Below are 24,584 nucleotides of genomic sequence, written 5' to 3' on the forward strand. Positions count from 1 at the left end.
CAGTAAAGGGAAACATCTGTTTCCCCCCCCCTTAGAAAGTTACACTGCATCTTCCAAGCTGCCACATGCCTTTGAAATTCCGTGTTTAATCAACGCCATAATCTCCTCTCCCACAAAAACATCCCAGCACTGAGATAAGCAACCTTGCAACAATTCCCCTCCCCAACATTTCAGCATGTTTAAAAGTTTCCAGTTCTCCTAAAGAAAAGAGCAGCACTGAAAAATCCACGCCAAATCCAAAGGTTTTGCTGACCAAATAACAGAACAAACAGCACAAATTTTGAGAATACAGAATTTATTTCAAGCTTACAAAAATCCTCAGCATTGCAAATTCTGTCACAAAACGCAAACTGTACAATGGATATTTTCATTAAATTTTGGAGTAATGATAATTACAGTCAGATCTTGCCAGGCAGATCATTTCAGATTCTCCTCCAATATCCATCAGTCTCACACGTGCCTCGCAGATGTGAGAGTCCAATGGTTCAGTGCAACCTCACTGCTTAGGGAGGCTCAGTGCTGTCCCCAAACCCCCAGGGCTGACTCCTCTGGGCTCCTACTGCCTGCAGGTGTCGTGGAAAGCCTCGAGGGTTCGGAAGTCCCTCCACGTGGGTGGCAGGCCATCCTGCAGGAACTTCCCACAGCGCTGGCACGGAGCCTGGAACAGCTTTATGTAACTCCTCAACCAGGTCTAAAAGGAAAAGGGAGAGAAATTAAAGACAACTAGATATGGATGCTGCCCTTTGTCATTACTCTTGTCAAACAGGAGCAGCAAGGACAGAGGATGTGCTTTGGCCAGGCCCCAGTGAGGTGCAGGGTGATTTTATAAACACAAGCACGCTGAAGATTACAAGGTCACTGTAGAGCTGAATTCCCACTTTATTAATCATCTCTTGCTTTTTTAGTCACTTAAGCAAATTTGTTAATAGAAATTCCTGCCCTGTGAGCAGGAGGCATTTGCAGCTCCAGAATTGTGAGGGGAGGCAAGTGCTGCAATGCTTTATATTTTTACTGGGATATAATTGTTCCTCCTGGTGGTGCCTTCTCCAGCTGAGTATTGGTTTGTCTCTTGCCATGACCATCTATCACCCCTGCTGCACTCCCACTGCAGGCTGGGCTCTCCAGAGCTGAAGACAGAAGGACTCCCACATCCAGCTAATGAACTTCCTCTCTAATGCGATTTTAGGATCAATACTCACTGGTCATAAAAATACTGAGCCATTTTAAACCTGATTACACTGATGACTGCACATATATATATATAAATAAAAGGCCAGTAGTGCTGAACAACACAGGGTAAGTTCAGATGTTCCTTCACAAAGTTCCTGCCTCTGAACTGGGTTGTTCCCATTGTCACAAGCAGCAATGAGCATTGCATAACCCAATTCCCCACTCAAGGAGATGCACAACTAAAAAAGCCCTAGACCAGCAGATTTATACTGTGAAGGATGCCACATGAATCTTGTCATTTAAAGTCCTATTGAATTACATCGATAAGAGAAAATTGTTCTCTAAAGAAGAGGTCAGCTGAGTTTATTGAAACAAATCCTTCCATCTTCATCAGAGTCTTCTCTATAGCAACCAAACCTTGGGCTGTCAATAACTCTCCTCCAGAAGAGCTAGATCTTGTCTGGGTTGAGCAGTAAATATGGGGACAAGGGCAACATGACTCTACAAGTAAATTGCTGTTATTTACTTCAGCTTGGATGGGCTTTGCTTGCACTATCGAGAAATTGAATTTTCTGAGCCATAATACAAAAATAGGTAAATGAAGTTAAATTGTGCACTTGAGACGTGTGTTGACAGAAAAGAAAGGAATGGGTTCTTCATTCCCATCAGAAAATTAGGGCTCCAGAAGATCCTGTCATGTGGATTGCACAAGTGACAGCTGAAAGGCCCAACATATTGACACTTGTGCTGGTTTTGCTTTGTTGGAAGCTTTGGTGTTTTCTCTGATCAATACAGCAAGGCCTTGTCCCACACAAAGCACTTGTTCTACTCAATATTCATTTTCAGGACCATGTTGAACATGGATCTGACCAGTAATGGTTGCTTTCACCTTTCAAAACCTATTATTTTAAGATACACTTTGCAAATCTTTCATCTTAGTGGCCTTTTTATTAAATAACCAATCCAGCACAGCAGGGAGGAGAGCCTGACTGCTCTGAAATTACACGCTGGAAATTAAGGATGTAAAAGAACTGGTGCTAAACACTCCTAAAGACAGTGAATGGCAAAATGAGATTTATGTTTCCCAAAGTCTCAGCTGCATTGCCCCAGGTAAAGGGGCAACATGAAGGAAATGGAGTAAAAAGCCTGAATTGTAAAGAAAATCTCTCTCCAAATCCTTCTTTGACTGTAGCAGAGAGAACAGCAAGAGCCTCCACTGCCAAAATTCATCTTGGTAGAAGGAATTCTGAACCTTAATTCCTTTATTCACCCCCTGATTAACACGGCTGCTTCTTATGCAAGTTTATTTCACAAATAGGATTCTAAATACAAAAAGAATTACAGGGGATAAACATAAATCTGTATATCAAGGTAGAATTGTACTGGATTAATTTTATTCAGTAAGAGAAGATCTGAATACTCCAGTATTTCCTTGCTTCTCCAAACACCTGCTGCTGAGCTGGGTGAGTACACACAGTTCCACAGGAACCAAGTTTGGATACAGCAAAATGGAACCTTCTGTAAATAATGCCCATCACCTCCCATACTGGGCAAGCTGCCTCAGCTGGATTGCTAATACTGAGAATTTCAATTTCCTCTTAGCAGGGACTTCCAGTGGAGCGGATTTGGTACATCCTGAACTTTCAGACTAGGAACTGTCAAAGGGCTGGGCCAGAGGACAGAGTTTGGCTGAGGGGGTTTTTCCTCCTGTTCTGACAGAGCACTCAGACCTTTGCAGACAGGAACCATCAGGCCAATACTGAGACCTGGACAGAAGAGCCATTCCCAGCTCAGTTTTCCAACACCAATTCCCCCAGGGAAATGGGGATGTGCTCTTCATCCCTGTCCAGGTAGGAGACACAAAGAATCAACCTCCAGTTAGATAGAGCTGGGGAAATTCCAACTGCCTGATGTCAATCACTGCGAACACACTCAAATTGGGCTGGAAAAAGATGTTTTCCAACACACTTACCATGAAAGACCTGACCACCACATCTGGCATCTGGGGCAGCTGGTAGTGCAGCAGGGCAGTGGTTGCATGATCTGTCACCTGCATCAGGGAAAGGAGAAAGAAAATACCTTTATTCACTCCCCATTTCACACAAAGCAGTGCTAGCTTGCAGGAAAACTGAATTCCACGGGGAGGAAGCAAACCAGGGAGTACAAGCATTACTCAGTTTCATTTCCCCTGACATCAGGAATCAATTAATATGTTTATGGTTTATAAATACTTGCATTACAAAAAGATTTCTGATAAAAAGCTTTTTAATTTCCCAGACAGAGCCATAACAAGATCATACATCTGGGAATTGCACACGGACACAATACATATAAAATGTATATTTATATTAACAAGAATAATTAAAGAAAAATCAGGAAAACTAACCAATGCTGACAGATTTTTTTTTTTTAATAACTACCATTTAAAAATTATTCTGGAAGAGGCACTTTCTGACAGTTATGATACAATTTTCTAGCAGTATTCAGCCTGTTATCTATTATCAGCACAGAAAACAGCTTACTGCTTCTTAGAAATTCCAGGCTGAATGCAAGAAATTATTGGAAAAACTCTTTAGGCTGGACAATAAAGAATTCAAAACAACAACACAACCACAAGAGCTCTTTCACACATTTCAACTCATGAATCTCAATGGTCCTCATCAGTAATGTCAAAGCTTCCAACAAAATCCATTATTTTGTAGAGAGTGATTAAATTGTATTTTCTAGTTCTGGCACAGGGAGTGGAGCTCTTCTCAGGGCCAGTCCATAGACTACAGCAAACTTTGAGTAAGAGAAGGTGAGAACTGAAATTCCCACTGCTATTCCCAGCTAACTCCAGTTGTTCCCCATTTGCAGTTAAATCCAGCTCAGCAATGGGAGCTGGAGCACTCCAAGTTTCACTGGAGACAAGAGAGGCTCGTGCTCGAAGCTATTCAGGGAGGTGGCTTTGCCAAAGATATATTCCTGAATAAATCCATGTATAGCCAGGCTCTCATTCACACCATACAAACTTCCTCCACGATTCTCCATCACATCAGTGTGTCTGCAGCCAGTTCTGAGTTTTCCTGCTATTTCAGACACAGGATGTGCTCCCCATCATTCTCACACACCCAGCTCTGTCAGCCTGAGCAGGGACTCACATGTGATTCTGACATTTGCAAGGGAAAACTTTCAGGACTTTGCACATTCTGGTGAGTTTGCAAAAATATTCACAAAACGGACCTCGGCCCGTTTTAGCCATTTTTCTGCTACCATGTAAAAATAAAGATGAGAAATAAAGTGATGAACTCTGCATTAATAGCATAGCATAACTCAAACCAGCCATTTCTTTTAAACACATCTCATGCAGTGCTCAGAAGCCAACCCGAGCCCCACCAGCTATCTGAATTTTTTTTTGAGATGGTGCTTTTATAGGATAGTAGCAGACATGTCAAAGAATAGGAAGTTCTGAAGATATTTATGAGCAGCCGTTCTCCTTCTGCTGCATTTCTACTTCTAACAAACTGTAGTTTGTTTTTTTTGGTTTTTGTTTTGTTTTGTTTTGTTTTTGTTTTTTCCTCCTCAATAACAAAGTTGTTTTCTCTTGGCACCGAAAGAAGTTGCTTAAAAAATACTGCTATTAACAAATTTAAATTGACTGGCCACTTTGGCAAAGTTGCCCATATGCTGTTGCTATTGTAATGTAAAGATAATGAGATTCCTTGGGGAGATGAAAGCCATCCCAGCATTGCTGCAACACTAATAATGCCTTCTGCACGAAAAGAAGGCAGATTTCTACCCTAAGCAAGAGCTGATAGCTAAAAAAGATCAAAGTGGGTGTCAAATTTGAGGAAGAAAAGTAAAGGAATGATTCCCCCTCCCCTTCCCAACCCAGCAAAGATCCCGATGTCAATCAGAAAAGAGCTGGGCCATGGATAAACTGCCCAGGGCATGGGAGTGAGGGAGAATTTAACCCCCTCAAGATAACAGAGATGATGAGAGAAAACACAAACTAATCAAGATTAAAAAAGAGGAAAAAGGAAAAAAAGAGGAGGGGGAAAAGAAAAAAAAATCCCAAAAGATCAATACCCAGCTTTCCTAATGGCAATACAATTTCACACCAAAGCAGAGCAAAACAAACTGTGGATGTGCCAGCTCACTTAAGGGACACACTTTTTTCCCAGCCAAGCTGGAATCAGAAACTAATTTATTCTGGGTGCAGGATGATATTTTGTACATCTCAGGGTTTTATTTTATTAACTCCACTTTTATCGTTGTGCCTTACCTACTGCTATCTGAGTTATCAGTCACTTTCTAATTTCTCTACTTTTTTTTAATAGGGAAACATATTCAGGGGAGCACACATCGATTGGGATAGCTCTGCTCTGGACCTTGAAATGGATTTTCAAGATATCTTGCAGAAGAGCTCAATATTTCACAATTCATCTATTGAAAAGCACTTGTGTTTCTTGTCTAAAAAAAAGGAAAAACAAGGCAATATCCTGCAGCAAAATTCTGCTATATAAAATAGCCATTGTTTAACTAAGCACTTGGAGACTGAGGAAAAGAGACTTCAGTGTCACGGAAAAAACAAATTTGGCAAAAAGTCTCAATTGTTTAAAGGAAGAGTTGTAATGCATTGGGACAGTACTGAGTTTTCCAAAGGTGACACATCCAAAAACGGCTTTATTGGGTTTTGATGACACTGGTTTGTCATACAGTATTCCCAAAGCTGGAAAATCCATTAAAAAAAAAAAAATATATATATATATACAATTTAGAGGGGAAGAAGGCTGAGCAAGTGCTTCCTGAAACTGGGATAAGCAGCACAAAAGCAAAGACCTAAGGCACAGCTTTGCTCCACCACAGACCAGGTGAGTGAAGCTACACCTGGCCTAATAAAAACCATCCCAAGACTGAATTATAAAAGCTTTCCCTCTCCCCATGTATTCTATCTCATTGCCAGGAAATATCCTCCTCAAAAGTAAGTGCAGAACTTCCTTTAGGAGCCACAACTTTCCTTGCCACTTACTGGTTTATTCCCTCAAGCATGGCACTGACAACTCCATCTAATATAAAGGGATTCTTTAAATCCCCTGGAAGGTTTTTAATTTTTTTCTCCCAAAACCTTGTAAGTTCATGGCCTTAACTGCAGCCTGTAGCAATGAGCTCTGAAGGCTGATCACAGCACTAAGGGAAAGGAAAAAAAGGAAGTTATTTTATTAGTGTTTAGATCTTTTATAGCGTGGAAAACTGCACGAATGCCTTAGTTCATTTCCAAGGATCCCCATTACTCAATCTTCGCTCCAGGAACACAGCTGAGTCTCTGGAGGGAATGTGGAGCACAGAATGTGGTGCCTGAGAGGTGCTGGGCAGGATGATGGATGGAACAGGCACTGAGGAACTCACACAAATCTTTACACATCCTTCCCCACTCCCAGCTCAGGAAAACACCACCACAATCCTCTGAAAGACAGGATTTACCAGCTGTTTTCAGAGCTCACAGTGTTCAGTTATTATTTTGCTTGTTCTGCTTATTTGGACTGGGTCACAGAGGTTTTATTTCACTCAAGCAGGTCTCTGAAGAGAGCCAGGGGCTGATCCAGCCAGGTGACCCTGGAGCAGCCCAGCTCCTCTCCTTGAGCAGCAGCAGCAGCAGCAGCAGAGCCCACGCTTTGTCTCATGCATGCATTCATCCTGCATGTGCTCTCTCTCGGAGATTATTGACAAGAATACATCTTCATACATTACAATACTTATGTGCCCTTGTGCTGGTGAAAATGCCATCACTTTGGGATCACACGGCTCACCAACAGCTTCTCCAGGTTCTGCTGAAAATCTGCTTTGGGGAGAAGCAGATCAAGCAAAATTATGACCAGAATGGGTGGGACTGTTTAGGTGAAAATCAGAATGAAATATATAGGTTTAAAGCCTCTGCATATGATTTAAACAGCTCATCACAGTACCCAGCTACACTGCTCTTAACTGAGCAGCTGTTTGACACCATCTCCAGCTTGATTCACTCACAGCAGCTCCAAAATTCTGTTCTTCCCTCCTTTTTTGAATGCAAAGTTATGAACATTGTACCATTCTTTACAATTAGAATTCGGAACCCTCTGCACGACTGTAATTATGCAGCCTTCATGTACACCAGGATTTAAGCCTCAAAATCTTTCCTTATTTCCTGTTTTATTCCTCTTCTTGCTTTAGTGGATCAAGAGGCATGAGGTGTTAAAATTAGGAGGTTTGAGATGAAAACATTTGCTGCTCCTGTGGAGTTTAAATGTCACACCAACATGGAAGCCTGAAAAACCTTTTCTTTGCTCCTTGTGTTTCTGCCCTTTCAGCATTCCCCTCTCTCATTTCCCAGCTCCATTCTCTGGATCTAACCCTGCTGGTGCATTCAGTGCCTGTAAGGATTGCTCACCCCAGGACCAGATTCAGGAAGTCTCCAGGGAACTGGGAAAATGACTGTACACTGGAACAGTAATGGGCCCTCCAGGAGCTGGCCCCCATCAAATCACACACACACACTCAGGTACCCTGCCTAATAAGAAGGAGAGAGAAAAGCCTTGCTGACACAGCCAATGTTTGCCAACAAAAAGTCAGGACAAATTCAGCTTGGTTTGACAGGGTTGGATTGAAGATCAGAGGTCTCTGGTCCTTAACCTAGAAAGTCCTGCTGCAACCCTGTGAGGATTTGACAGGACTGCAGCTCCCCCAGGCAGGGATCTGGGGAGCTCCAGATGTTGCTGTATTATCACAGAAGAGGGATTTTGGGAACTTGGCTGGGGTTTTAAAGAGGAACAGCCCTGTCCTTCAGAGGGGTGATGGATTGCACATTTAAAGCACTGCCCAGCCTCCTCCATGGGGGCAGCAGTTACTCATCCCTGTTTTTCCTTCTTCCACATTGCCATACTGGTGACTGCCATGAGAAACACATTTCAAGAACATTCAGATGTGCTCTGACACATTTACTCATGATTTTTCAGTGGCATGAAAACATTTGTTCAGAAAATCCTGCAGTACAGATCCTACCCTGGTAACAGAGTGTAATAGTTTCTGTAACACTATTTTATCTATTTCCTTCATTTTGCTACTCCTAAATCATTGCTCCTGGGTATTACAAAGAGACACAAGTGCAGCTTTAGAGAATAAAGAGGAAATCAAACCAAGCACTACACCACAGAGAATTTACTATGCTGAACCACAGCACTTTATATCACCTGTTTGAAAACTTGATGTGGGTCCCAGCCTTAACTCCTTCAACTATCAGCTCAATCTACACCACCTATTGATTAGAAGGTACCATCTCCTTGCATTTTCATCACATTTCTCAGGCTGAGAGCTCTATGCAACCAATTCAGTGAGAGCTCCTGTCAAGTCAGCAAATATTACCCCAGCCTGAGGGAGGAGAAACTCAGCCAAAGAGAGGTGAAGCTGTCCAAGGTAACACAGTGACAGAGCCAGCAAAAAAAATCCATAAAACTACTACAAACCCCCCCCACAGACAGTTGTTCAGCTGGTTACAGAACACCCTTTCCCTGAGGTCTTTCTGGGTTGGTTTTTATTTTTTGGTAAATATTACTAATTTGATATTTATCAAGAGAAAACTGGACAAAATGAACTTAGAAAGAGAATAAAGATTCTCATTTATCCAAAGTGCAGCCACAGAGGTAGCAGGGAAAGGGGTATTTCATGTTTTCCCACTGATCTCTTCCACCTTCTGCTCTGAGAGCATCACCTGGACATGAAGGGAAATTTTATTCACCCTGAGTCCTTAACATGGATATATAATAAAGCTGGACATTTACTGAACTCTCTTATCTTGCTATAGACAATTATATCATCAAAACCTGATTATTTATTATCATTTAACATAAAATTCAGCAATATTACTTTACCCTTTCAAGTTATTCTAAACCAGAACATCCAGGAGGACAATGTTATGCCCAAATGAGTGTACAACCAAACACACACATTGGGAATTTGAGATGATGCAGGTCATTCCAGAACCTTATATTTATTCCACTGCATAAAGCAGGATGATAACCAAATGCTGTTTTACTTCCTGCTCTATTACCCTACTTGGTACGAAAATAGAAAGAATATTTAAACCAGTAATCTCCGGGCTAAAGAATCAACTGCAGCAAAAATTCGCTTTAATGCCGGGCAGAGAAGGGAGAGCAACCAAGGTTCCCAAAAGCTGTTCTTTGATCTGCAGCAGGGCAATATCCCAGGTCAAGCACCTCCCTCCTGACTGCCTCTGAAATCTTGGAAGGGAGCTGCACAAACACAGCCAAGGTGCCAGAGTTTTGACCCCTGTTTTTAAGCCCTTTTCGAGTCCCTGACCCCCATTTGCTTCACAAAATCCAAAGGAGGATGAAAGGAGCCAGAGCAGCAGCTGGAGGCTCCAGCTCCTTGAAACTGGGGCTTGAGGGTAGGGAAACTGGAATTTAAACTCGGATCAATCTGAACTTACAGCATTCTGACAAGAGGCCTTCAAAGAGAAATCTTCCCTTCCTTGAAAATAGCAAGATATAGATCTTTCTAAAATGCACTTTAACCTTCTTAGCAGCTTTATTTTTATTGCTGCCATTCTCTCATCGCTCTGCTCTCACTTTATGGTACAACATTCATTCCAGTAAGTCCCTCCTCTTGTTTATACCATCACGGGAAGAAGGGCAGGCAAAAATAATGCCAAGGAAAATACTTCCAAACTCATTTTGGAAAGGGAGTTCCACTGATTTATTAAACTCAACCTCGCAGGAATGTGAGGCAACCAACCCCAATGAAAACAAAAAAGCAAAATGCCAATGAACCTGAAATAGTCTTTTCTCCCCCAAAAGATTTAAACTCCAGAAGGGAATGCTCTAAGATTTCTCATGAAATTTTAAGACTAGTGTAGTATAATCTCTTGATTTCCTATTCCAAACCATGGACTGGAACTGTGATGGGAAATAAATCCAAATTAAATAACACCAGAAGTGATCTTCTTTTCTACTCACAGTTTTCCATCATTACAGATTATTGTTTGCTATTTACAAGTTGTGATGACAAAGAATAAATTCTGAATTATTTAACATAAGGGCCCAGATATTTAAAACCAATTCCACATATGTGCCTTAAGTAGAGAGAAATGATGTGAGACTTACCGTTGCAGATGAGCGTGGTATTCCCACAACTTACCTTCTGAAAAACTTGATAGTTGGATTTAGACCATATGTCAAGCTACAGTAGGAAAAAAAAAAAAAGTTATATATTACTACTGATAAAGAAGCAGCTTTGGAGAGAAAATGGATCAACAAAGATGCATCTCTGAGTTCACTCTTTTGACCCCTTGCCCTCACCTGTTGCAATCCAAGAAAGGGAATTAATAACATAAGACTTCCTTTGTACTGCAATGAAGAATGAGCATAGTTCAGCACAGTTTCAATAAAAAAATTATACATACAAGACCTGTTGAATTAATCAGTTCTCTTTAAAAAAGCAAAATCTTCATTTGTATGGGGTTGTGGCTGATCTATGCAAATATTCATCAGCTTGAGTGTGTTTCTAAAATGAGGGCATTTTTATTAAGTTTATGCTTGTCTTGTGTTGAATAAGTGATTCAGTTACAAACGACACAAAGAGCATTTAGCTGAATTAAACTAAAGCTTTGGGTCTACTGGGGCTAAATAAAACATCCCTCAGGAAACTGCAAATTTACATTTGCAGACAAAAATCACACTAAGAGAGATTTAAGGTTGTAGATAACTGCATACATCCATGACTTAAACGTGTGCTCAGTTACATACAAACTAAAAGTACAAAACTGAAATTTAAGATTTATTAGCCCAGTGGCTCTGGTGTTTAACAATTCCTACTGACACATTAATGCTCTCTTAGCCAGCCCTGTGGAACATCTCAGACTCTGTCAAGGAAAAGCAGCAGGGAAAAACAAGAGGAGCTTCCATCAATCCCAAACGTGCAAATCACTTTTTTTAAACAGATCCCAGTGTACTCAACAATTCTGTTTGCACAGAACTTGTCACAGGAAAGGTGTTTGATAAAGCATTAATCTCAGGAATCTTGGTCTAGACAGAAGAACTTCTGAGTGAATTTCTGAAGCAGGGCTAGCTCCTCCAGTGCCTTTACCATGGTTGGACATGCACATTCTCACAAGGGGGGCTCTCTCTTTTTCTGGTACAACTGATCCTTTCAGTTCTGCCTCAGGTGCCCACACATCCTAACTGACAGTACAAGATTCTTCAAAGGCACAGAAAGAGTCTGAAATGAAGGAAGTCATGTGAAGTGAGTAAAACACATTAGAGGGAGGTGAGGGAAGCGAGGGGGAAGGATGCCGAGTCCAAGTGATTAATTCACCACGCTAAAAATGGTCAGAATGCTAAAAGCTCTCATTCTTTCAGGAGCAGCAGTGGGAAGTGGTCCAGGTCCCAATCCTGCCCAGCAGTGACTCCTGAGTCCCCAGTGCTCAGTGTGGACAGGACGTGATGCTAAACCTTCAAAAGCCACTCCAGGGTCGATGTTTCACGGCTCAGCAGCGCTGACCTTGCCGGGAGACAAAAGGCAGCTGATGGCTCAATGCCTTCTCCAGGCTGGATGGAGGCACGAGTACCCTGAGGCACCTCCCTGCAAACTTTGGACCATTTCCTGGCTCTTGGGGTGAGATCAGGAACCTCTGTGAACACCAGCACTCAGGGTGCAGCCCAGACTCAGATCCAGGCTTGATTTATTATCCCACCTATGCCTGCAGCACTGCACTTCCAGATTAGAAAAGCCTACATTTGAAAATAAAAAAAAAATAATGTACATTTAAAAAGAACCTAGTTTTAATGTAATTTACAGATTTTCTTTGACTGCAGAGTTGCTGTAATTGGAATGTATAGATGGTTTGCTAATCTCCAGTGATCAAACCAAGTATGTGATCCTCTCTTGTTAGGCTCAAAAAAAAGTCCACTTCAGATGCTGGTTTAAGATGAGTTCAACAGGTTCTGAATGTTCATTAGTTGGCATGGAGATGGGAAAGCTGAAAAAGTAATGAATGTCTGTCTTACAGATGTGATGCTATCCATGTTAAAAAAGAAGAAAGAAAAAAGGAAGAAAGAAAACAGGAAGAACAAAAAAAGGAAGAAAGAAAACACCACTAGCCCCTGCTCCATGCATACATCCTAAATGAGTGCCCACCTTTCCCTCCTGAAATTGAGGGTTAAGGCAGAGGCAGATTAAAGAATGCATCGTTATAGGTCTATTATTCTTCAACTTTTCACTTTCAATCAAGACACACATTTGTAACTAAAAAACTGCTGAAAGCACAATTTCAGGGCATCCTCTGCATGTGAATGAAACAGGGGCTTTCTCTCCCCAGTGCCCCTCTCCCCACCCAGCCCCAGCAGCTGGAACAAGAGGCCGTTTCCTGAAGGTCGCAGAGCGATTTCAAAGGCGATAACAAACCAGAATGTTCCCTGCATCCCATATCAAACAGGTCCGGTGCCAACACTTATTAGAGAAATCAGATTCAACCCCCCCTTCACCCAAACACACACACAGCCAGCTTTGAAGTGGTGAGAATGCAGGGATCAGAAATTACCCCAGAGACAGCTCTGCCTGTCTTTGAAGCTTTCCTTTGATACTACTATTTCTTCTCCTCTCTTACGCTAGGAGGCTAAAAGCTGCCTTTTCTTATTGATATGGGGTAATTAATGAAGCCATAGCATTAACATAACCCAAGTTCCCGAACATGAGAATTCAACAGAGACACTTATGTTTCCTTAGTTAAGTCTAAGGGATGCAAAATAGGAATTTGGCTAGGCAGTGAAGTGCCCACGTGCCCTGTCAAGGTGGTTCTTGGTCTCTGCATCCAAACAAAAGCATGGCGTTATCATGCCAAAAAATCCCAATATGACTTTTTGTTGGCAGATCGATGGCTCAGCTGCCCTGTGAAGATGAGCTGCATAGCTTCATTTAGTCAGGAATCAGGAAAACACTAGTAATTAATTACTATCCATGGTTAAATTTCAATGCACAACAAGCATGCCACAGTCTGAAATTAAGGGTGGCACTGTGCCACCACTAAAATGATGAGGGTAATTAAAATACATCAGTCTGTGCTGGACACGAAGGGTTAGGATGGTGAGCAAGAGCAACTGTGAGCAGGTCCAGCACCCACGACATGTCAGAGCCTGCCAGATCTCACTTATTGTTTTTGCAAAGTGGCACCAAAAATGTCCAAGTTATGCAGCTGGCAGCTTGGCAACGACATTCTGCAGGGTCTGTGAATAATTCACGAGAGGTACACAAGGCACTTAAGAAATGCAGTGATTCTGTCTGTATAAGCAAAGCTTGAAAATAAAACCCCAGAATGGCTGGTCTTGTTTTACTCACTGCAAGCTTAGAAGTTCTGTTTTTTCACCTTAATTTTGGAAGTATTTATATGTGTAAGAGGGAGGACCCAATTTAGGGAAACTTCAGCAGAGAGCACGTGAGGCTCTCATGTAAGCACCTGTCAACCTGCACAGCTCATTGTGTGAGCACACAGCAAGATAAAACAACCTGGAAAATGCAATGTCAGCTTTCCTGGGTAACTGCTCTGGTGTGTCGTTGTGCAGCTCCAAAACCAGGAGGAACACCCAGATCTGGGGGCTTTTGCCAGACTTGCCTGACTGGAGGACCAGAAGAGTCTCAACAGCTCTGCTGTTTGCACTTCTCTCTTCCTCTTTTCTTCCCAGCAATGCAGAATTTGTTAAAAAACAGTGTATTTTCCGTAATAAATGATGACTGCTCTGATCAGAAGGGAAATCTTTGGCCTCTTTTGTGCACAGTCCATTTCTCATTTATGGCCTGTGTGACCAGTCTCTCAGTGATGGCCAGTTCTCCTTTTTTGAATGCCACTGAATACATCCGGTTGCCCCAAACCCCTCTCTACCTGTAAAAAGTCTTTTCCCACGGAATTTCACTTTTTGTACTTAAAGGCCTTTCCAAAGTGTGCAGTTTGGAGGGTGACTCAAGAGACCCTCACCCAGTCATTCCAGTGCAAAGAAGATTTATCCAGTGTCCCTTCTTCAGCATGCCTTACAGAAAAGAGGCACTTCAGCATTGCCATATTGCATGTTAGCACCTAATTCCTCATCTCCCTGTTGTTTACAAATATTAAATGTTTCCTAGGAATACATAAGCTAAGTCCCAAATCAACAATGACTGTGTAAACCGTTCCCTGGAAAAATTATCACCGCCTACTGTGTTCCTGAGGGTTCTCCATATTTCTGTTATTTAATAACGATGATACTCACTGATCTTTTTCTTACTTTTTTTGTGTGTTTCTCCTTAATGCTGGTGCATTTTTCATGCTATCAGGCTAGCATCTGAGAAGCCAGAATGGTGTAGAAACCTCACTGAAATACCTTCCCAACAGCATCTGTTGTGACAGGAAAGGAATTGCAATGGACTCTGTTCGTAACTGACTGCAATCGCTCATTCCCAGCAGGCACAATGAGGAAAGCAAATCACTGTGAGAACACAATCTTAATTCTTATTCTCCAATTACCAGAGTAGTTAATTAGTGACAAAAAAAAAAAAAAAAAGGAGCTCACTGTTTGTCAATATGTGCTCCAGTTGGCAAAACTAGCAAGCTACGCATTTATTTAATCTTTCAAGCCAAATTTGCTCATGATTTAAGTGGCTCCAACTCCAGTTCTACTTCAGTCAAATGAAATGTTCCTATTTATACCTAAAAGAGAGACCTTCAGGTTTGCAAAATCTCTGGGATACCCACTGGAATAGCAAAGTGCCACGTAAAGGTCACAGGTTGGTGCAGCCTTGCAGGAGCAGTCACACAGCCCGGGTTTGGACACAAAGCTAAATGAGTAGAGAACAGACTCCCCTGCAGACTGGCTTAAAGCAAGAAATAAGCCAGGTGTTAACAGCAATGCTCTGGAGGAGCAGAACTGCTCCCTATTGACAGCAGGCAAAGGTTAGTGCCCCGTGCCCAGAGCTGGCCTTGGCAAGTCCTGCTGTCCCCTGGCAGCAAACGATGGCAGAGGAACAATGTGCAGCTCCCAGGAGAGTTCACCTTGAGCTGAACAGAATCCCAGTGCCAGATGCTGAGTTTCAGAAAGGAACTCCTTACTTAGCTTTTCAGCATATATAGCATTATTGTATTTCAAGGGAGCTTCAAAGGAAACTGGATTCATCAGAGAAAACGAGCACACCCAAATGAAGTGTGACATGGGAATCCATCACACACTGTCAGTGCTCTCTCAGCAGACCATCATTTCACTTCCATGCAGAACTTGGGGTGAAGAGGGGCTGGTGCAGCAGCTCTGCATTTATATGCAAATATACAGGGAGTAAAGAGCATCTGCTTCTGTGGCAAACTGGTATTTAAGCCTGCCTATCTGAAAAAGGCAAATCAAAATTAAGCAATTTTTATTTTACTACTTCTTAGGCCAATCCTCCGCCCTTTGAGGGAGAATGTCTCACATGGGAAATGGAACTGTACTATTTCCTTCAGCAGCTCAGCTCCTGGCCTTTCCCAGAGAACAGAGCTCAGACTGAGAGCTGCTGAACTCTGGGTCAGCACACAATGTGCTTCTGTGTGCTGAAACACAGTTATCACTTCTGAAAGGAAAAGAAGTCTCACCTCATTATATCATGGCCTATGGGTGCCAAATATTCATCTTGATATAATGAACTTCTTATTTTAATAGGCTTCATAATCAGAAGAGAAAGCTCCAGAGAGACAATGTGAAACATGGAGGTATTTAGCACTCTTACTGGAATGGAGAGTCCTGGTGTATGTCCTGGGAACAGAGACCCTTCTGCCCTGGAAAGAGACCCGAGCTGAGCTAAGGCCGTCAGGTCCTGTTAACATCTCCTGATGTGCTGAGGAGACCATATGGAGTGTGTGCAGGCACAGGAAATCTCAGGGTTCAAGCAGGGTGAGCTGTTCACAAAATAAATCACTTGTGGAAACAGGTAACGCTTGCTGTAGTAGCTGCTGTTCAAGATGTGCTGCTGCTGGCAAGCAAATTCTTGAGGAGCACCTACCAATGATCCTCTCTGTTTTGTTTATCAAGCCAAAAAAAACCAGCCCAAGATTTCTCAATGGCTCTCAGAAGAGCAAAAGCTGAACCTTGGGCTGTTGATGTGCTGGTACACTGCAAAAATATTTTCTCAGCAGACACTACGAACACAGCAACCGGGGTCTAAGGTGATAAATCAGAAATTCAAGCAAAAGCTTCAGCGCTTAGAAAGAACTCAGAGATTTGGGGCTGCAAAACCCAAGCAAAGCAAGACAAATTTAAACTGGAACATCGTGCAGACAGTCTTTTGCCAGTTTTACGTTTCTGGTGTGCCTGCAGAGGGAGCCCAGTTTTCTGCCATGAAAGCAGATGGAAATGAAGTGCAGAGCTGCTGGAGAGGCTGTGACCCACCTTGCCATCCTCGGTGTAGACGTTCTCGTTGTAGCCCTTGACGATGGTGCGGTCAATGAAGAGGCTGCGCATCACCACGATCACCTTCAGCACCTTCCCCAAGGTGACCTGGCAAGAGCAGCACAAGGACACAAAGGAGCTGAGGGCCAGCTGATGGGGGCTGAATTCATAAGACCATCCAGTTAACAGCTAAAGTTGATGCAATTTCAGTTTTCAATATTTTATAGAGAGACCAAAATAAAAGATCTAAAAGCAGTGTGCGTTATGAGGAGGAGAGATACTATAAAGTGCAGAACAAACAAACATTCATTTGCAACTGAAAATGTATGAGTTCACAGAATTCCCTTGTGCAGACGTGACACTGCCAAGCAATTCTCTCCATTTTATTAACACCACAACTCAATAACTTGTCAAAAACAATGGGAAAATGTGATTATTTTCGATGAATTTGATATTCTCCAATATAAGTCCACTTAGAGAAAAACAATTTTAAAGAAGAATCGGACTCTCCTAATGCTGGCTTGTAAAAGCATACCATGAGTTTAATGGAAAACATTTTCTGTCCAATAAAAATGTAAAATTATTTCAAAGGAAGCTACAGCTTAAAGTAAAAATGTTACATTTTCAAAGATTTCATTTCCTTCCGTGAAAGTGTTAAAGTGCAAAGAATAAAACTAGTATAATGCAAAATATAGAGGGTCAATCAGAGTATAACAACAGAAACAAGCCTAAATTATATTATTGACAAAAATGCAATAATGAAGGCATTTTAATCTAAAAATCAATTTACATTTCAAAGATGAAGTTGTACTTCAATACAGTTAAGATGTGTGTCTAACAAGAATCTCGTCTTTGTATTTTGTTATGCAGAGATTATTAGAGAGCTTTTCCTCACCCACAAAAGCATAAAACTGAGATAAAAAACAAGCAATTAGTTCATTTCAATATTTTCCAACCAGCAGCAGCTCATTTTCTGCCAGTGTTCCAACATTTCATACTGTATACATTAACACCCCCTAAAACAAATGTGCTTTTACTGCTGACCTCAGCAGACAAATCCACACCTAAAGAAATCAGTCAATATGCACCTTTATTGATCTGTTGGATGTTATTCCTTTGTAACTTCTGTTAATGACTGCTGCCCATCACCTTGTTCCAACACCAGCAGCCCCAGCCTGAGCTGATTTAATCAGTACAGAGCAGGACAGAGCCACAAACAGACAGAAGTGATGCCAAGCCTTTGGCACAGGACAGGGAGAGCTCCAGCAGGGAAAAGTCAGAACAACACAGGACAAGTTCACAGCAAGAGGAAAGACAGGGAAACAAGAAGGGAAGACAATGACCACCATCAAGCACACAGGCTGCCAGGCATAATGCTGCAGGAACATAAAAAAGTGGGTCAGAAGATTGGGTAATTTCTGAAGAAAACAATTTGAAAGGCTGAAGGGCAGGAACTTGTATCAAGGCCTGAGCCATGCACACACCAGAATAATGAAAAAGTATGGAAACATGATGTTGTGCTAACAGGTGCTGTGTATGTTGGTTTAAATGCAGCATCTTGACAGGGTACTCTTAAACAAGATCTCTCTAGTTGGTCCTCATATACAGAAAATTGGCAGAGTTATTTCAGCACCTGGCACTGTATTAATTAAGTTAGAAATGCAAAGTCATTACCCAGAGGTGCCCAAGCTATGATGCTGATCATCCACTGGAATCACAGTTTTGTCATAATTGCTGAGAGGAGGAAATGAATAAACTTTGAGAGAAGTTGCCAGCACATTAAGAGTTAACAGTTTTCAGTTTATTTTTCTGCCTTATTAAAACTGGCACTTCAGTGGGATATTGGTCTGCTGAGAGAACGGACTCTTATTTATAACTTCACACTAGGCATCAACCACACATAATAAAATTAAAAGGAGGAAAAGAAGACATTTTAAAGAAAAAGAAATCTTAATGGAAGAAGGATAAGGCTGCCTTACAAACACCCAGACCTAGCTTTCTGTATAATATTTCCTATCCCCATAACCTTCAGACACTTTAGCTGATGCTCCCTTCCTTCCTCTTCCTCTTTCCATTGTGCATTCACAGCACCTCCCATTGCTGCCAGGTAGAAATAAATCTGAGGTTGATCTGAAGCCTGTGTGGGATGTTCCTGAAACTCCTCAGAGTGAACAGTGGAACATAATACGGTGAAAAATCCTATGTGGCACTCCAGCTTGCTGGAATGAACTCACTGCTGGCCTCAAACCTCCTCCCCACATGATTTACCTGCACAAATGCTCCTGCATTAGCTCCCTGCCCTTTTCCAGGTTATCTGACTTTACACACTGCCAGTGGTTCACTCCCCACTTCCAGAATCCATCACAGCACTGAAATGTCACATCCTGCACAATGTCCAGGACAGGATCTTGATCATCCACTTGCCTGACCACAGAAATTCAAAATTCCTGTCTGCCACATGTGTAAACTGTGGAAACCCAGCTCTAGCTGGGTACCTCAGTGAGCTCCCTGAGAAAGGTCCTACAGCTGCACTCCCCCTTTACAGAGGGCACCCAGGAAATCCAAATTTTGGCTGGGTTGGTGCTGGGTTGTCTGAGTCAGCTCTTACAGTGCTCTAGAACTGAAACAAAAAACTTCCCTCTTTTGTACCACTCTTGTTTTGACAAGGGATTCCTGCAGATTTTACTCTGGCTGGAAGAGAGATCCAGACATTGAGATGATTTCTGTAGGACTGTATCATTAGTTAAGTCTGACAGAAGCAGGAATTTTGTAAAAGAGTAGCTCAGAGAAATTACAGTTCATGGTTTTAAGAGCACTGAAAGAATGAGGGTAGTAGTACAAAGAAGGAACAACAGCCTGTCACCAGACTGGAGGATGCTGTGAGAGGTGCAAGCCAGAATTCTGCTCCATAGCTATTTTCAGGGTGAAACACATTCCACACTGTACACAGCAAATGCAATAGCCTTTATTTTTTTTCCTCTAGTAATCAAGATTCATAGCTATTTCCAGGGCTTAATGTTTTTCTTCAACTCTGCTGTATTTTACAGATCCTGTTTTTCAGCAGACCATTTTATTCCAACCCCTGCTCAACCTGGCTACTTGGAGGCTGTGTTCAGAACAGATCTATGTATGGAACATAATTTACACTCGAAGTCATACAACTGTGTCCCTACAGATCACCTGAAAGGAGGTAATAAAACACTGATGGCTTTGGTAAACCAGTAATTTGATAGTTCTACTCCAAGCTCCAAAAGTGCAGATTTCTCCTGGAGGTCCAGACTCACCCAAATGGTCCCTATTTAATGGGCACTGAAATGTCCCTGCATTTCCACAGGTACCCACTAAGAGAAATTTCCTTCCTTGTTCAGAAAAGATACCTTTCAATTGTGACAAAATGGCAACAATTTCCCTTCTAAGCCAAGTGTTCCTATTAAATTTCAACTTCTCCTGTCGATATCCTGTTAAGACAGCACTTGGCTTTTTAATATTTTGCCTGAAGGATATATGCCAACTCGTCCTTGATGTAGAAAATTTTAATTCAAATCAATACATGTACAAGGTCACTTTAAAATTCAATTAATATGAATGAAAAAATATGCCCCACAGTTCTGTATGCTGAAAATGGAACAGTTGCGAGCTAAATACTTCTGTAGCTTCTGTTTTGGGCTGTGTAATAACAACATACTTCTAACTTCCTTTTAACTGAAGTATACTAAATTCAGACAGTTAAGTTATTCATAAATCCCCTGCTTCCTAAAATGGCAAGCCTGAGAAGAAGGTAGGACAGGCAGCTGATTGAAATCTGCAATATTATGCAGCTTTTCTGACAAAGACATATAAAATAAAAATCTTCTTGAAATACCCCAGTTTTAAAAATATTTTGTCTATCACCAAGATAAATCTCAAGGAGCATCTGACAGACACAGTATGCCAAGAAAGGGAGAGGGGGAAACAGAATAATCATGGAGAATGACTTAGATAATTTCTTGTAAGACTGCTAAAAAAGGTCCCCATTTAACAGCAATTAAAACTACTATAAAAGAAGAAAGTATCTTTCCAAGTAAGTAAAAATCAGGGTCCACACGAGTTTACAAAATGAAAAGGATCAAAATTAATTTACCATGCCAGAACTCTGCCTGGAGGAAACAGTTTGAAATTCCCCCCTTTAATTTTGCCTCTTCACTGAAACTAATATCAAGTGAAGCCCTTTTATGAACCATTTAAACAACACATTGACAAATGTTCTTTCTTAAAATTTATTTCAGTTTGATATCAGGAAAATGTATGCTGACAACACCAAGCTCCCATACTTTTTGAAATGAAAAATTCCCAAAGCTGCAGATTTCCCCTCAGCATTCCAGGGAATTTGCTGCTGATTTGAGCTGCAGATGCTCTGCAATGCAGAGCTAAAAGAAAGAAAACATTATTTTCAGTTAACATGGGCACCTCCCCGCTTCTATAAAAAGGAGCACAAGTGTGTGTGTGGCTTTTATTCACCTCAGAAATAAGGCAACATCCAACCAGAGATATAACCAAGCTACAGATTTCCAGCAAAAGGCCAGACACCTGCTCCTTGCCATGGAACCAGCCATAAGCTCAGCCTCCCACTCCCAGATCCTTCTTACTAATCAGTACAATGCATGGAAATCGTATTTATATATGTTGGAAAAAAAAAGGTTTTGCATTAAAAATAAAGTTTAAAAAAAAAGCCAACACACAGACTTTCAACTAGATTTTTTTCCTCTCAATTTTTATGTCTCATCTGCTGTTGGTATGACTGCGTTTTCCCTCACATGCTCATTATTCTTTAATGATGCCTATTTGTAAATAGCAAGATAAGATGCAATTAAGCCATTAGAGTCTAAATAAACAAACATACTAATTAGGTTTTTTACATGGATTTCTTTTTTTAGGCAAGGGCTGGAATTTACCTTTCATTAGTCTAACCTAATTGCAATAGTGCCTGATAAAAAGTCAACATAAATGAGGGACTTTAAATGCTTCCACCATATGAAGGATGAGCTGGCTCTTCTCCCTCACTAACATTCCTTTTTCTCTTAATAAGGCAAAAAAATTGGCACAGGAATATTGTTCAAAGGTACAAGGACAGATTTTGCCAGTGGCCAGTCACACTTAGGGAACACTCACACCAGCCCAGCGTTGTTACAGAAGATGAAATGGATTTTGTCTCTTTTTTCCCTTCTCAATTAAAGCATTACCAGGAATTTCACACGGATGAAAAATGATGTCTGATCTTCCACAATGTAAATCTGTGGGAATATCAATACACACCTGAGAACTTTGGGCACAGTAATCCTGTGGAGGGAGCAAAGCTGAGGACATTTCTCACAAGTCTTTCTCTATTTTTTTTCTATTCTTGTTCCCTTTTCCCAATGGAAAGGACTCTTCCACATCTTCCTCATTCTTCACTGGACAAGCAGAGAACACTTTCCAATTTACATGCCAACCCTTTGTTAATTCAAGACCTCCTTCCCCTGCCCATGTCACCTCAAACACTGACTTAATGCCCTTTAAATGCTGATTTTTATGCTTTCTAAATGCTGGTTCTCCATCTTAAGGCACAAACTGTGAAGCCACTGCAGTCACCAGTCCCACTGTGAGCTCAGGAGTGACTCCTTAAACACCATCCCAAGAGTTCCCTTAAACACCAAAACCAAGCTACTGTTTCCAAGGCAGTAAATCCCTAAATGAAAATTCATCCTCCAGGCTTAAAAATCATCTGCCCAAGCCACCAAACAGGACCACCAGAGCCACATCCCCTCCGTGAACCTGCCTGCTTTTATCCCCTGCCTGCTGAGCACTGCTTTCCTGATAAACCACCCAACAGGGAAGAAGGAAGGTTTACACTGCAAAGCACTCTGGAAATATGAAATTATTTTGGAAATAACAGCACTGGATGGTTTCCAATCAATACAACATCGATACTGATTTCAAATCACTTTGCAAATTCCTCCTCTAACTCCTCCCAGTTCTCCAACATCAGGGGCTCATGCACAGAAATCAGTCTGGTGCCTTTCTTAATGGGCAAATAATAAATTTCAGCATCCATTTTCCCAACAAAAATAATAATGGTTTTATGTAAAACACTAATAAACAAAAAACAATGAGACACAAGGAATTATTCAGATTCAGGGAACAGATGTCTGGCCTATTTGCAATTAATACAACCCACTGCCACACAACCAGAGTGCTGCAAGTGCTGGGAACAAGATCTGAAAGTTCAAATGCAAATGTGCCTGGTTTTAAGGAGACTGAATAAAACTGTAAAAACTTGCTTCATATTTTTATATGACAGATCTATTAAAAATCTAGGCAGCAGTATAAATCTATAAAAATCAATTTTAAAGCAAAAATTTGTAAGATAACCTGGAAAGAAAAAAAAATCATTATTCCTGCCCTGAGTTTGGCAGAAACAATTCAGTTATTTGGGTTGGAAGTTACTTATACATATCATTATGCTTTAGAAACACAAATTACAGAAAACAATTCCATTATCTGCAAAAATATTTACCCAGTGATTGTAAATTCTGTAGTAGTTCTTTACAAATATTGAGGATAAAAAGAATTTAAAGACAAAGTAGTTCCCAGACATTGATAAGAAAATAAGCTTCTTCCCTAATTAGGACTGGCTGGGTACTTGATGGTCAGGAACTCCTATTTCTCAGCTGGAAAAGTAGGGCTGAAGTTTACTGCCTTCTAAAATATTTCTGTTATTAATGAGTAAATTGTACAGAGGATATGCTTCATGCAAAAAATATTATGAATTTTGATAATATAAACAAGGTATGTGAAACAATCACACAATAATTTGATTATTACAGTAGGAAAAATAATTTATCTAGGAATATGACTAATCATTCAAGGAAAAAAATGTAGGTATTTTCATTCATTAAAAATTAGTTAACGTTTTCATAATATACAAGATAAGGTTTACCTATTTAAAATTCCTGGCATTTCACCAACAAAATCTCACAAAAACCTTAAGGAATCCTCAGTTCCCTGTGCTGCTGCTAGAAATTAATTTTGCATTATACAGTTATTAGAGCTGATATAATTCTATGTTTAGTCTATTTTATACATAGTGCTATTAAAAGATTAATTGAAAAATCACTAGTGAAGACTGGGATTAAACAGCACCTTGAAATGCCACAATAAACTGCTTTTAAAATCGGCTGAGGATCTCACACAGCTCTGAAAGGTTTCAATTATTTATGTGTTTGGCCTGTGTAGCATAAATCCAGACTAATGAGGTACAATTGCTGTGTATAAATCTAAAGCCTAAAAAACCTCCTCATTGTCTGGAGGCAGCAGTTCATTTTTCTCACAGGAGTTTGCAGCTTCTGGTCAGGGAGAGCCCAGCTGAGCACGAGGGTTACTCGCCAGCAGAGTCTGACCAACAGGCTCACACAGCTCCTAATTATGACAGAATTCCAGAATTGGAAGGGATTTCTGGAGATCATCTCATCCAACCCTCTGCCCAAGGCAGGGTCAGCAGGAGCAGGTGACACAGGAGCACACACCCAGGTGGGTTTGGAATGTATCCAGAGCAGGAGACTCCACGCCTCCCCTGGGTCCTCTTCCAGAGCTCTGCCACACTCCATGGAAAGAAGTTAATCACAGAATGTTCTGAGTTGGAAGGAACCCACAAGGATCACTGGGTCCAACTCTGTTGCCCTGATTCTTAAGATTTTCTAAAGCCCTCTGAGTTTACATCCTTGTAGAGAACTTTCTCACACAACTTTCTGTAAACAATCTGTTGTTTTGCATTCCTCCATAGAGGTGGAGAAACTTGATGTACTGGTAATTTGTCCAATGTCATTGGAGAGGTGGCACATTCACCCTCCAATCCACTGTCACCTCTAGAAAAGTATAAATGCTGGAGTCAGAAAATAAACTTCCTCTTTTTCACCTTGCAATAGCAGCGGCTTGCATCGTGCTTTCACGTGTCCTATAGTGACACAACTCTTGTGTGAATGGTCCACA

At 41.2% G+C, this 24,584-nt stretch overlaps 1 protein-coding gene across 1 annotated transcript in view; it reads right to left on the minus strand.

Annotated features, from left to right (window-relative positions):
* Positions 1 to 278: 278 nt before the first annotated feature.
* Positions 279 to 24,584, minus strand: part of MED27 (mediator complex subunit 27) — an 84,232-nt gene continuing 59,926 nt past the window's right edge. The window contains exons 5-8 of the mRNA XM_021543531.3: positions 16,581 to 16,688; positions 10,339 to 10,380; positions 3,143 to 3,220; positions 279 to 691 (exon numbers count right to left, since the gene is read on the minus strand). Of these exons, the coding sequence (XP_021399206.1) occupies positions 557 to 691; positions 3,143 to 3,220; positions 10,339 to 10,380; positions 16,581 to 16,688 (363 nt within the window). The 3' untranslated portion in view covers positions 279 to 556. The remainder of the gene's footprint in view (positions 692 to 3,142; positions 3,221 to 10,338; positions 10,381 to 16,580; positions 16,689 to 24,584) is intronic.

The sequence above is a fragment of the Lonchura striata genome, chromosome 17 (assembly GCF_050655825.1).
Source record: "Lonchura striata isolate lonStrDom1 chromosome 17, ASM5065582v1, whole genome shotgun sequence".
Lineage (NCBI taxonomy): Eukaryota > Metazoa > Chordata > Aves > Passeriformes > Estrildidae > Lonchura > Lonchura striata.